At 27.7% G+C, this 14,478-nt stretch overlaps 1 protein-coding gene across 2 annotated transcripts in view; it reads left to right on the forward strand.

Annotated features, from left to right (window-relative positions):
* Positions 1-14,478, forward strand: part of LOC117182588 (epidermal retinol dehydrogenase 2-like) — a 25,561-nt gene that overhangs the window by 6,423 nt on the left and 4,660 nt on the right. The window contains exons 1-4 of one of the 2 annotated variants that reach the window (XM_033375681.1): positions 11,619-11,776; positions 12,110-12,269; positions 12,462-12,599; positions 12,724-12,918. The exons of the other annotated variant lie outside the window; for it this stretch is intronic. Of the exons in view, the coding sequence (XP_033231572.1) occupies positions 11,724-11,776; positions 12,110-12,269; positions 12,462-12,599; positions 12,724-12,918 (546 nt within the window). The 5' untranslated portion in view covers positions 11,619-11,723. Of the gene's footprint in view, positions 1-11,618; positions 11,777-12,109; positions 12,270-12,461; positions 12,600-12,723; positions 12,919-14,478 lie in introns of those variants that run through there. 2 annotated transcript variants of the gene reach the window in all.

Raw genomic sequence — 14,478 nt, forward strand, 5'->3', positions numbered from 1 at the left:
AGCCTTGGAGGAGATTATGTTGAGAAATAAAAAAAAAAATTCTTAAAAACGTTGTTTTTCTTGGTCAGGCCGGAAACTTATCAATCCACCCTCGTATTGTAGGGTTTGAAGCATATAATTTCTTATTGCGCATCCTAGGACATATTATGGTAATAATACATGCAAGGCCATTTCGAAAATATATTGATTTAAATATTGTATTACTAGTCGTAACAAAATCGCCACGTTGAGTAAAAGCACTAGAAGATAGATTAATTTAATTGAAGAAAAAACCAAATTTTCTGTAAACTCTTAAATTGATTTAATAATTGCTATTTTAATATCAGTAAAATGGACAGCATAAGGCAATATATATTACAATTATAATTCGTACCTACAGAAATGTTCATAAATATCACAATAAAATATATAGTTCCTGTATTAAATGGCAAAAGTTGAACACAGTAGTTTAGAGGAATAGCTGCTATTCCATAAAGTACAAAAATTATTTATAAAAGAATATTAAAATTGGTAGTATCTACTATAGTACTGAAGAAATCCGACTGTTCGTACCGGAATTTCCAACGCGGCCTGTTAAATTGGTAAGAAATTCGGAGGGAACTGTGCTACGAAAATTCCACAAAATATGCAAAAAGCAGTTTTATGTCAGAATCACGCTAAAAGAGGTATTTTCAAATATTCTTTCAACATGAATTATTTTTATTCGATAAGTGATGTTTTCAAGTATTTTTAAAATTAACTTTTAATTGTTTAAAACATTATTGGTTGTTAAAACAAATTATTTTCATTTAAAAAACTTGAAAATTTACTGGTTTTCGCGACAAATGATAGAGTTTCTGAACGTCAGAGCCATATTTCTTGGTTAACATGTTTTTCAGTTATTCAAGCCACTTTCTTTTATGAAAGCATGTAGTAGTTGCCCCTGTAATCGTGAAAAGTTACTATTTTTAGAAATAAATAACACAATTAGCGAATGCTGAGAGTAATATCTATTTTTAAAGGATATTTGGCAATTCTTCGAACAATTTTTATTTGCTTTAACCATTTTTTCTCTGTATATCTTGAAAAGTCACTAATTTTTGGAATTAATGACGCAATTAATTTTTCGTTTGAAATAATTTTTCATATAAATAAATATCTAGTGAACTCTTGCCTATTTCAAGGGTCGCGAAACGTTAAAATTTGCGTATTTCAAGGCTGATTGGCTTACGACGTGAAAAATATAACATTTTCTTGAATAGTAAAATTAACCCACTAAAAATCATTATAATAGAATCGAAAAATGACGCAAATATTTCGAAAAATATTTAGTCTTGCATTATGACGACGCAGTCATGCTAGGACAGTTGAAAACGTCAGAAAGGTTCGCATAGTTGGCGAAAATATTCTAAACGTAAAAGTAATTTATAAATGTCTTAATAGTAATATTTTTTGAGTTTAGAATGCATCTGCGCAAGTCTGCTTTATCCTTTTATCGGTAGAAGACCTTTTAGTTTTACGAAGTACAATCAAATATCTTACTTTTGATGTTAGAGTGCCCTTAAATTTTGGATATTTTATTTCATAATACTGAAAAGTCATCAATCAACAAAATAATGTTTTCTCTAAAAACTCGAATGCATTTCCATGACATCATGTTAAAATACTCAATTCAAACCAACGAGGGCTTCCCAGTCTTCGGGCCTCTTTTTAATTGTTTATTCACTAAAGCGAGTCGCCCGCTTCAGTTACACTCAAATTCGTTAATTGTGTAATTAATTCCAAATAATAATGAGTTTTCACGATTATCAAGAAAAATAGTTTTCAAATTTTTGAATAATTACCGAATATGTTAAACAAGCAATATAACTCTTGACATTCCATAAACTGTATCATCTATCTCTGAAAATAGTAACAGTTCACGATTTTAAGGTGGAAAAATGGATTAAACATTCGAAAATTAGTTTTTAAATACTTGGAAACTTGTCTCTTCTCGAATGAGCATACTGTTTAAAAATACCGTTTTAGCATGGATTTTACATCAATGGTTATTTTTCATTTTTGGGACATTATCCGGGCACAATATAAGGGGCTTGGGTTGATAGAAAATGAAAGTTATTTTGTCGTCATTATTTCTTGAATATTCCTTAAGGAGAGACTAAACTTTAATTTCAAAACATTTAATAACAAGTACTTCTTTTTTCTATTTTTTCGAAAACTGAGTTTTTCCAATTTAAAGTCCCATGTCAATATTATAAGCCCGCGGCAAGGGTTAATGTTGACCGATTTAAAAAAAAGGAAGAATTAGGATCTCGCTCATATGGCGAGTCTGAGATTCAGTCCCAGAATTTAATCCTGGAAATAAATTGCTAAACTTCTATAATTTAGTTTTATTTCCTGACAATTACTACTTTATTCTGGATACTCAAAGATGGACTTTGAATCCGTCTTATTCTAAAAATTTGATCAATTGTAAAATTAAAATGTATTCTTATTAAATTACTGAAAAAAATAAAATTGATCAAGTGAGGTTTTCACATTTAAAAGGTAATTTAATAAAATGGGAAATAAAATATAAATTAAAAATGTTCTTACTACCTTTGGTGTGAAACTCAGTGAATCTCGACGAAGAAAAATGTATCCAATTAAAAATATAATACTTAGGGATAAAATATATATAAACAAGTACAAAAAATAATTAGGTATCCAGTTAGCCATGCTAGAAGTATTCATCTGTAATTGTTTTGAACTTGACGTTTTTTCTCTGATTGCCAAATCAATGCTGGGCAAGATTAATAAAAGACTTATCATTATAGCAGCATTTTCCCAAATGCGAACATCTTTATGATGTATTGTTTGATATGGCCTCTGTAGTATACAAATATTTTTATGTATTAGCTTCAAAAATATCTTCTTTTGTGAAATTGTGATTTTTAAATTCCGGAGAATTTTCATGTCAATTTGAATTGGAGTACAATAAAATTATGTAATTATAATTACCTTTGTTGGATTCACTAATGGAAGACTTTTTAGAGTTATTTTGCAACCATTATAATCATCATTTTCGCGTAAAAGCGAATTATAGAGCAAATTTATAGCGAAGGGGCTACTGTGAATTGCATAGGGTGAATATCTCATTTTAATTACTCCAGTCTTCAAAATGTTGATTGTCATAAAATTTCGATCTATAAACTGATGTTGATTATTTTACAATTAATTCCGATTTTGTTTGATTTTTTGTCAACAGTTTTTGAAACTTTACCTCGATGAAAAGCAGACTAGTCAATTCTGAAACTGAAACATTCCTCGTAATGTGAACATTTTTTACTTTGTTATAAGATTGGCTAGTGTTCGATATAGAAGTAGGCAATTTTTCCGCTTTTTCGCTCTTTTCAGCGTATAAAATAATAACAAAGTTCCTTGTCGTGTATTTCGAAATGTTCATGTAAACTTCCCTGAAAATAAACATTTAATTAAAGAGCAATTTCCAAATTTCGTTTTATTAAAAATATAACTTTGTGCAGTTATGTTCATAGTAAAAAAGCTCGAATAAAAAAATTTATTCCTGAAGAAAAAAGTCTGAATAAATAAAGTATATTAACAAAAGACGATGCAATTATTAATAAATGCACGGTAAAAAAAATTGAGCTGCGACAGGGATATTATTCCTTATTATAGCCAAACATTTTGCTGAAAACGAACGAAGGAATTTAGAAAGATCTCTTGATCTGCGAAAATGAATATCCTTGACCATTTTCCATATACCAGGGATATCGTATAGTCAAACCCCTAATAAGTATAGCTATAATAGGGATATTAAGAATAGGTGTCTGAAGCAATTATCGGAAGAGCGCCGGTGCATTATGGGAGCAGCGAAATGAAATGGCGACGGTCTAATCGGGAGCAGTGATAGTTGAGATTTACTTTGGACAATTAAACGCTTTTTACCATTTAAAATGTGCGCGATTGTTAATATTAAATGGAGTTTCTGATGCAGTAATAATAATTTACATTTGTTTTGATTGTAGGCGATAACTATATTGAAATATCAAGAAACGCGATAAAAACAACAAACTTGACCTCCAAATGTATTACACGGATTTCAGGGACATTCATTTTCGCGATACCAGACGAAAAATTGGCTACTGTAAGTTAATATATTTCTATAACAACTAAATTTTTTTTCTAATCTGAAGATAATACAATTATACATAATCTATCGAAAATAATAAACTTTCGAACTTGGCAATTTTGTCCAAATTCCTGATTTACGAGAACAATTTACATAAAGTAACTAAATGTTTAACTCTTCTAACTAAACGTTTTACCTAATCCAAGCGTACACTTTCTTTGAGTTTAATATATTATCGATTCACTCGTTCGCCTCAAGAATTTTTTTTCCGTGTGGAATTATTAATTATTACATATTATTTTTGGATAGAACTTAAGTGGTATTAAGAAATTTGGTCGATGCCAATTGCGAAACTGCCATCGCCACTGTAATGTTTAAAACCGCAAAAATTATCTGAAAAAGTGATTGATATATTTGAGTCAGATTAAAAAAAGAATTTTAGTGTAAAAATTTAAAACAAAATAATTGATCAGTATTTTACGCAAAACAGATGCAGTTGCCAAGACCAAGCAAGGTGCAAAAGTTTTTTATATATTATAGCAAAAATCTGCTGCATTAAAAGCTTTCGTCCTGATAGCCTTTCCCATTGTTCACCTATAACACGATTTCATAAATTTAAATTTAACTGTTGAAATGTGAAACTAAGTGTGGAAATTTTTTGGTTTAATGTTTGCATACCAGAGTGAATTAAATCTCGTCTTCTTCTTTGAACCATAATTTCATAGTTAGTGCTTGTGGAAAAGGCTCCTCATTCTCTAAACTGGCTAAGCAATCCTATTCTAAAATTTATAACACATTTTTGTATAATTATTAATTACCAAAAATGAGTTTAAATATAGTAATATAAGAAATTAAACGAATAGCTGAAAAAATATATTACTTTAAAAATTGGCCCTCAATTCCTGCTTCATTTATAGAAACTGAATTTATGTTGAGTCTTTCCTTGTGAAATTCAAAGTACTCAAGTAATTTTCTTATTCACGATCTTCTGGGAACATTATATTTAACAACCCTACCCATGATGTTCCTCTGGGTAACCGGTTCTGTTGAGAATTCATGAAGTTCCTCTCGAAGAAGGTTCAGGTCACATCCTTCCCGGAAAGCCATACGTAAAACGTATCCAAACCCTATACAATAAATTAGTCATATCACACGGTTATTTAATCAATTTAAAAACTAATATTAGATTTGAAAAATTATTATTTTTTTGTGAGTGATTATTTTATTCAATTTCTTCAGTAACGATCATAATATCATTTTCTGTACTTCGTTTACCATAATGACGATTTAAATATGCTTTAGATCCCGAACACTCAACCTTGCCATTTACAAATACTGATATTCTATCTGCCAGCAGATCCGCACCTTCCACCGAATCCGTAGCCATTATTACTGTTATTTTTTCCTTCAGTTCCTTCCATTCAAATTAATCAATTTTTTTATTGATTACAATTATTTACTTGAACGATAACCTTTTTTGCTGGAAAAAATAATTATTTACAAAAACTAACCGACAGTAAATTCCAAATTTGTTTTTGATGCAGAGGATCAATTCCATAAGTTGGTTCATCCATAACTAGAATCTTAATGTATATAAATATACACATTTTTGTGAATGAACAACACTTTTAAAATTCGAAAAAGTTAGCTGTATAAAAAACTACCTTAATGTCGCCAATCAAACTCATTGCTAGACAAACTCGCCTTTGAACGGCAAAAGTCAAATTATTTATTTTAGTATTTTAAACTTCTTCCAAACTAAGTTGTTTTAAAAGTCTATGAGATTCTTTCAAAAAATCTATATAAGATAAGCCTTTGACCTGTGAACAATGAAAAATTAAATTATATACTGAATAAAAAAGTCGAATTAAAGAAATAAAAATTAACAATAGATTCATGTTGTATATGAAGAAATGTACACAAATTGTTCATAATCTAATAAATACCATTGCAAATATCTATAGATGTTGGAAGACACTTAAATGATTGACTAAAATATTTTCTTGTGGACAGAAACTAATCTGACTGTAAAGACTTTTTATTTTTGGATCTTCTTCGTCAATGTAAACGTTTCCACGTGATGGCTTATGTATTCCTATTTTATTTTTTATTCTTATCAATATACAATTTTTACCATTTAAATTAAATATAAATTCTTAACATACCAACTAAGATATTAAGCAAAGTGCTTTTTCCAGCACCATTGTGTCCTAAAATTACACAGAATTCATTTCTTTAAAAGTTTATTGCCATATTATCCACAGCTTTGATGCGATTTCCTATCCGATCAAAGTTTTTGGTAATATTTCGTACTCTAATCACTGCATGTATTTGAAAACAATATTTTTTATATAAGTTCAGAACAATTTTATGTTCTTTTTAAGAACATTAAAGTAGTTCTAGAACCTTATCATTAGCTAAAATATACAAATGGACATTATTTTTTTTGAAAGCAATTTGAGAACCTTTAAAAAAATAGTGGCAGATTTGACAGCATGCCAGTTGGCTGTTCCTATGTTGATGAAATTCGCACTTTCAATATTTGGTGATTTTTTCTACAAATTTTAACAATTAAAATTTTTTAAATTCTATACCTATATGTTTAGAAGCGTTGTTTTTATTTTATTTAATCGAAGTTTGCTCACTTTACAAGGGTAATGCCAAGAATTTCTACTCCCACATTTTCCTTCGTTTATGTTGTTAAAATAAATTTGAGGTAAAAATCCAAAAAATTATATGGAGAATCCAAGCGAAAATTATTACTATTAACGAGACCGAATTTTTTTCTGGAAACATTTTATCACTTAGAAGATGTTTTGCAAATTAACATTTTATTAATCAGATTTAACAGTAATACAAAAAAAAATTATCAAGCATATAATTTTAAAAAGTATGGCAATGAACAATTGAAAATGTAATGGCTTCTAAGTTTAAAGATTTTTAAATTGGAAACATAAATATGTGAAAAAAATCTCCAATTAAATATTAGTGGACAATTGACAACGCAATATTTTTTTGAGAAAAAATCCTATGGGTGATTGCCAAACATTTGTCCACTTTACGTCTTAGTCATTTTCAACATTTCCTTTATATAATAAATTTTTGATAAACGCTCAGTTTAGTAAAGTTGGTTAATTAAATATCGTGAGAATGACAAAAAATTAATTAGAAAAATTCCAAATTTTTAAAATTTTTATCACAGTCTTGTTTATAATACCAGACTCTGTCAACCGAATTTTTTAAACACGGGGAGGTATTTCGTTGGAATAATTCTATAGAATGTTTATAGCTATCGCAATATAAGAATTTTCATCTTTAAGAATTGTGATAATTTCTAATTTTTTATTTACAAATAAAATTTTATTTAAATATTAGTTGCTTTGATTTCAGATAAAAATAAAAATTAGTTTACTCAAGACTCTATCAGCCTTAATGAACAAAAATCTTATTACAATATTCGTACCAATTTTATACTGTTGATCGTATGTCGTCTAGTTTGACTGGAAAATGGAATTCTGGAGATTTCGAAAAACTGTTATCACAATTAAATTAAAAACTATGCTCCTTATTAAAGAAAAGTCTCAAGCAAATTTGTTTAGATATTTTTGGAAAGATTAAGTTTTTAAAAATTTTATTCGTCTTTCGTGTAGTTTCGTTCAAACATTCAATTTTCAATTTATCACCAGATTTTGTTATGGGAAAAAACGACAATCGTTGGTCAAAAAAGGCTGGTTAACTATATAATAATATTTTTTGAAAGTTGACGTGCCCACAGACTACAGTTAAAAAATCTTTTTTTTCTGGCTAAGGTCTCATAAAACGTGGAGATATGATGAAAGTCGACGAAGTCAAATTTTACATACAACTGATATCTTTATATTAGGATGAGAATGTAAAAAAATTCAATTTTTGAAATACACCAATGTTTTAACTATTAAATATTATGAAATTATCACAATGGGGTTAATGCATATTTACAAACATATTTGTTTCCTGGTGAAATTAAAGGAGCACTAGAAATTGAGTACAATTACTTGAGGACAATATTTTTTAAAAAAGTTTGAATATTTTTTTAATGTTCAAGAAGTATACATTTTTACGTTTTATTGCGGGAAGATGAGTCATTCTGATTGGGCTAGCATCGGAAGTAAACATCAGTCTAATCATTGCAGTTGTTGGGGGGAATTAATATGGCCACTTGTCATTGGAGCGATTGGAATAAAAATAACGAATTTTCACGTTTATTATTTTAAACATGTTATAAAAATAAATTAGCGGCTAAAAGGGTGTTCAAAATGGAGACACTGCATATTATCATTTTTATTAGTTCGGCGTTTTGCAGGATATGACGTTTCAAGGTGGCAGAATTGTTTAATAAGGTTTTCGATACCTTTTTTTAAAATATTTTTTTCTCAAAATTGAAGCATTAAAAATTTCTTTAAATGTACTAAATTTGTCAGAATTAATTGCAGCATTTAAAAAATATATATAATCTAAAATTTTTTTGAACCAACTAACCGAAGGGGTGCCGCGCCAAGGGGGTGCTTTCATCCTCTCATCGGTCATCTTTAATTAAAAAAACAATATTTTAGGTACTTTGTAAATTTTTTTGTTTTCTAAAACCTCATTTTTTAGAATGATCAACTTTATGGCAGTACCCTCATGTAATTTATGTATGGCTTCTCATATGTATTCGAGAGATAACTTGCCGTTTTCGGAAGTTAGAGCATCAATTCCATAAAGCAGTCCAGTATGTGGTAAACCGAGGGTCAGTATTTTTATTCCCAATGGCGAATCGACCAAGAATTGGTCCAATTCGATTGTAATTCGAGCCATGAATAACCAGAAAAGTGAACAAGTAAGAACAGCTTTCGTTCCTGTAATGTGACAGGAAGTAATCAGTTTCCTTAAATTGTTGAAATTTCTACGTCAGATGCATATTAATGGCGATCGTGTTTCTCTTGTTCCTGAGTTAACAAATCTAGAGCACTTTCTCTAATTATTATTATTTCTATAGAAATAATAACTTCAAAAAGAAATCTTCTCAGAAATTTAGATTGATTAAATAATAATTGAACCATAAATTGATTTATTTCTTATCTTTCTACAAAGATTAATAAACGATTATATATTTCAAACATTAATCTTTTCTATATTTAATAGAGAGAAAATAAGACTTACTATTATTGAAAAAGGATCCAATCACAAACATGAAAGCAGACGTCACAACTATGTGAAAAAATAAAAATATTCCATTTTCTGAAGCATTGTAATTGTTCGAGAAAATTGGATATAGAATACTTGTGCAAATTATTGTTACTGGTATTCCAATTGTAGTAAGATAAGTTAGCCAACTAAAATAAAAAAAAGAATCATTGATACCCGAAACTATTAGGAGATCTTGAGAAATTAAAAAAATTATATTATAAAAAATACTGTTCTCTTCAAAGAAACGAAGGAATAATTCCTTTACAATAATTTTATTTTTTTTAACAAACTTTTAGTACCAAAATAATTTCTGATTTTTATGATCTTTTTTTGATGATCTTCCAGTTTTAGATATGAAATTTTAAATGACGAAAGGAAAATAGAGATTTTCTATTGTAGCTTTTTTTGTTTTTGAAATTTTCAATATTTTTAAATGAGTGACTTACCCTAAAACCAGTCTCTTTTTCGTAAATTAGTTTGCTTAAAGTTGATATTGGCAACATTATAAAAGCGATTATCGAGATGTAATAAATTACACTGATTCGGGATCTGCATATCGATGGTAAGAATGCAAAACTTATGTTGTGAAATGGAAATCGACCAATCGTCAGCTGTAAAAATATTTGTTAAGTGAATTTTAATTATTACTTATTCAATTTATATTTATACTATAAAACTTAAATATGTAAAAATCAGCATGAAATTTATGAGCAATTTTATAAAATTAGTAGACTTACCTCAACCTCTTTCTTTTGTGTTTTCTTCCACATGTTAAAAAAAGAATCCTCGATTGCCAGTTGCAAAGCTAGAAATCCACTTGAAAGATAAGGATCTTTTTTGAAAATAAATTTAATATTAAGATTAAATTGAACAAAAGAAATTTAAATAAATGATCAATATCATGTTTTTTTATTTTCTATTGTATATGTACCTACGTCCATAGGTTCTTCATCGTTTGAAATAAACATGAAAGTTTTTCCCATTTCTGAAGAACGAATTGTGTACTCTAAATGTTTCGATTTTGTTGATTCCTTTGTTTGAAAAATTACGAAAAATGTTTTCGAAGTTTCATTTTTGGGGAAGCGTTTCGTAATCAGGTTCTTTTCATCCGATTCGGTAAAAACTAAAATTTGATTAAAATTTATGATAAGATAATAACTTTCTTGTTTAATTATATTTTAATTTCTTTGTTTCTGCGATACAGTAAATACCACAAATTTTTAATATTTGGGAAGCATTGGACATCAGTTCGTCAGTAAAAGTGTTTTTTGGAGAATACCAGCACTGAGAATCTTTAGGGAAAAATTTTAAGATCTCTCTTCTTGAGTATTGTTCTGAATTCTTAAAAGAAAAGTTTATTTTATTTTAAAAAATATTTGAAGAATTCGGAAATTTTTTCTTTACTTTTTAAAATAACAGAATAAATCCGTCATTAAACTATTTTCATATACATAGTTTATATTTTTAAATATGCATAGGAATTTCTAAAAGTTTAATATTTACTTTAAAATTATGTGTCCGGGGATCGAAAATCAGACGAATTTCATTGTAACAAAAATCGGAACAGTTATTTCCCAAAAAGTTAAAAGCAAACTGTTTTTTCTTATCAAAACCTCTTTCCAAAATAGAAGTCGGCATAGACATAAAAATTTAACCAATTTTTGTTGCAGAAGCTTCATTATTTCTCTATTTTCTGATCGTTCATAACATCAGTAATAGATTTTTTATGATATCGAAAATATAAATATAAAATATGTCTTACTATAAATATGTAGCTATAATATATTTTTAATGAATACTTTTAAACAACTATTATTTACGATTAAAATCCCATAATAAACAATCAAACAAAGATTAAGGTATCTAACCATTGTGAAAGATACAAATCATATGAATGATTAAAATGAAAAATATTAGGTTCAAAATAAAGACTTAACATTACCAATACATGTTCTTTTCTTTAGATTTTTTTGATTTTATATTCTTCGACTCTCATCAAATATTCTTTTAGCTGAAAGTTTTCTTATATAACCACCTTCTATAATTTATTTTCCCCAATACATTAAATATTTTTTTCTTTTATGGACGATTGAGAATATTTTTCTACAACCTGTCACTTATCAAGTGCTTTTTGAGTAAATTGAATTATGTATTACTTCAGACTAAAGCCCAACAAACATTAAAATTGGCTGATTATCATTTAAAATTGACGATTAAAAACATGTTGAATGATTTTAAAAAATCGGAAATTACACAATTGTCTTTTGTTATTTTGAAATTCTGTCAGAATTTTATGCAAATATTACTCAGTGTGAATGAATGGTTATGTTTATAAAAAAGGAAGCCTTATACTAAGGAAATAATTTTTTGAGGAAAAAATAAAACCAAATAAATAATCGTGAGCATGGCTACACAACCTGAGGGGCAAAAACCTGCAGATTCTAAATCAGAATATAGGTAGTTTAATCTATTTTCACATCTTGACATTTCACTTTTAAATTTGAAAACTGAAATTTTTTTAATATTAATTCTGAACAGCATTTTTTAAAAGAAACGAAAATTTAATTGTTTTTAATTTGAAACATTACAAAATATATCTCGGGAGTGGTTTTCAATTTGATTAATTTATTGTTTTGTTAATTCTATATATGTATTTTAAGGGCTCGCCATTTTTAAATTTAGGAAAAGCTTTCAAATTTCTACTTTTTGAAATTCGAAAGTTTTTTAATAGCAAATTTCTTCAAAATTTATCAAAATTCATCTGAAACTTAAATTACATTAACTTTTCAGAATTTTAAGCTTATGGAAAAAAGTGAAACCATACGCTTTTCCCAGATTAGCTTACGAATTATTTTTACTATCGCTGAAAATTACATTTTCAATGATAACCGCATCGATTAGACTTATTGTACCTCCTCCAATGAAGAATTTGTTAGGCGAAACCGTATTGGTAATTGTATGCTTATGAATAAATTAAGATTTATTACAATCAGTAATAAAAATTAAATATTTAGTAATACAATAGAATAAACTACATACATATTTATAATTATGGAAAATTTAATTCATTTACTTGAAATCTTAATTAAAAAATCAGCTTATTTTAAACTCGAAACACAACTAAGGAGTAAAATAAAATTAGATTTCTGGAGCTGGCCATGGAATTGGGAAAGAATTGGCAGTTCAGTTAGCAGCTCTGGGATGTATAGTTGTCTGTTGGGATAATGATGTGAATGCTAATAAATCAACATTGAGTACCATTCTTAACGAAGGAGGCGAAGTAAATCTAATCATTTATCCCTAAATAATTAAAAAGTCTTTTCTAATAATTTTCATAAAAAATGTGAGCTTAAAGTATTTAATTTATCCTATATTATTATGCGTTTGACAAATTTGTTATCTAGGCTTATGGGTTTGTCGTGGATGTATCAAAAAGATTGGAGGTTCGAGAAACTTTGAGAATGATGAGAAAAATTGGCATACCTAATATATCTATTTTAATAAATAATGCAGCAATTTTATTGCATCGCCCTTTCCTTGAATATTATCCAGACGATATCGAAAAAACGTTTAATGTTAATGTGTTATCCAATTTCTGGGTGAGTTATTAATGAGTATATTCTGTTATCGTCGATTCCGAGTTTGTCTTTTTTATTCATTCAATACAATAATTTAATAATTTAAATTCTATATTTAGTTTTTCTGCTATTTATTAAGGGCGTGTCTATAGGTTCACCGAAATTCAGTGAACGTCCAGGGACTAATTACTTGTGATCTCCGTTACAAACAAATATCATAGAAAATTTAGTATAGACCTATCATGACTTTCCTATAATGAATTTCTTATAATTTGTTACCGATTGTAGAAAAATCATTAGGAAAATTCATTGTAAGAAAATAATGGTCAAATATTAGAATGGATTTTAACGGATTCTGAAGGATTTCAAAAGATTAAATAAATTTAAAGGGATTTCAAACAAAATTTGCAGGATTAAGAAAAAATTTAGAGGATTTCTAGAGGTCTTTGGAAAGTTAATGAAATAAAATTTCAAGCGATTTCTAACAATTCCAAATATTTCAAGGAATTTAAACTTTTTTTCAAAAAAAACTTAATGACAAATTTTGATTGAATTTATTTTTAAGGAATTTCAACAAATTTTTACTTATTTCAATGTTTTTTACGGTTTCAAGCGACAGATTTCATGTTATTTGAAGAGATTGGAAAGAATTGCAAAAGATTAATTTGAAAAATTTCAAAGCATTTCAAACAATTTTGAGAGAACTTTGTATAATAAATTAAATTAAATTTCAAGGGGTTCTTAGCGATTCGAAAGATTTTAAGATATTTTAAGGTATTTCGAGGAACTTCACAAGATTTAAAGGATTGTATTGAATTTTCAAAGATTTCAAGGAATTTCAAAGATTTCTAGGGATTTGCACGGCTTGTTTTTAGAGAACTTAAATTGATAATTTAATTTAATTTAGGAATTTTGATTATATATCATTTGATTTCTACTTATTTTGATGGATTTTTACGATTTCTAAAGGACAGTTTTCCAGGGATTTTAAGAGATTCCGAAGTATTTCAAGAGATATTAATAATTTTTAGGAATTTCAAAGAATTTTATAGGATTCCCAAAGATTCCAAGAAATTTCTACTAATTTTTAGATAACTTTTAAGAATAAATTAAATTTTGTTTAAATAAATTTTCACGGATTTTAACATTTTCAAAGAGCATGAAGAAGTGAAACAAATTTCCAAGGATTTTAAAGAATTTGAGTTATTTTGAAGAGATTGAAACGAACTTCAAGAGATTTAGAAATTTGTCCGGGAAGTCATACATCATACAATTTCACAAGATTTAAAAGATTTGACAAATTTCAAAGTATTTCAGCAGATTTCTAGAGAACTGTAGGGAACAAATTGAATTAATTTTATTTTTACGGAATTTTAAATTATTTTTACAGATCTCTAAATATTTCAAAGAAATTTAAGACAGGTCAAAAAATTTCAAAGGATTTCCACGGATTTTAACAGATATCAAAAATAATAATGGGTTTAACCCTTAAACGGCCAAAACGCCACTACCGGTACACTGCTTTTCAACGACCAATAACTAAGACTATTCGACACTAGAAAAAATTGAGACACATATATT

This window comes from Belonocnema kinseyi, chromosome 2 (assembly GCF_010883055.1).
Source record: "Belonocnema kinseyi isolate 2016_QV_RU_SX_M_011 chromosome 2, B_treatae_v1, whole genome shotgun sequence".
Taxonomy (NCBI): domain Eukaryota; kingdom Metazoa; phylum Arthropoda; class Insecta; order Hymenoptera; family Cynipidae; genus Belonocnema; species Belonocnema kinseyi.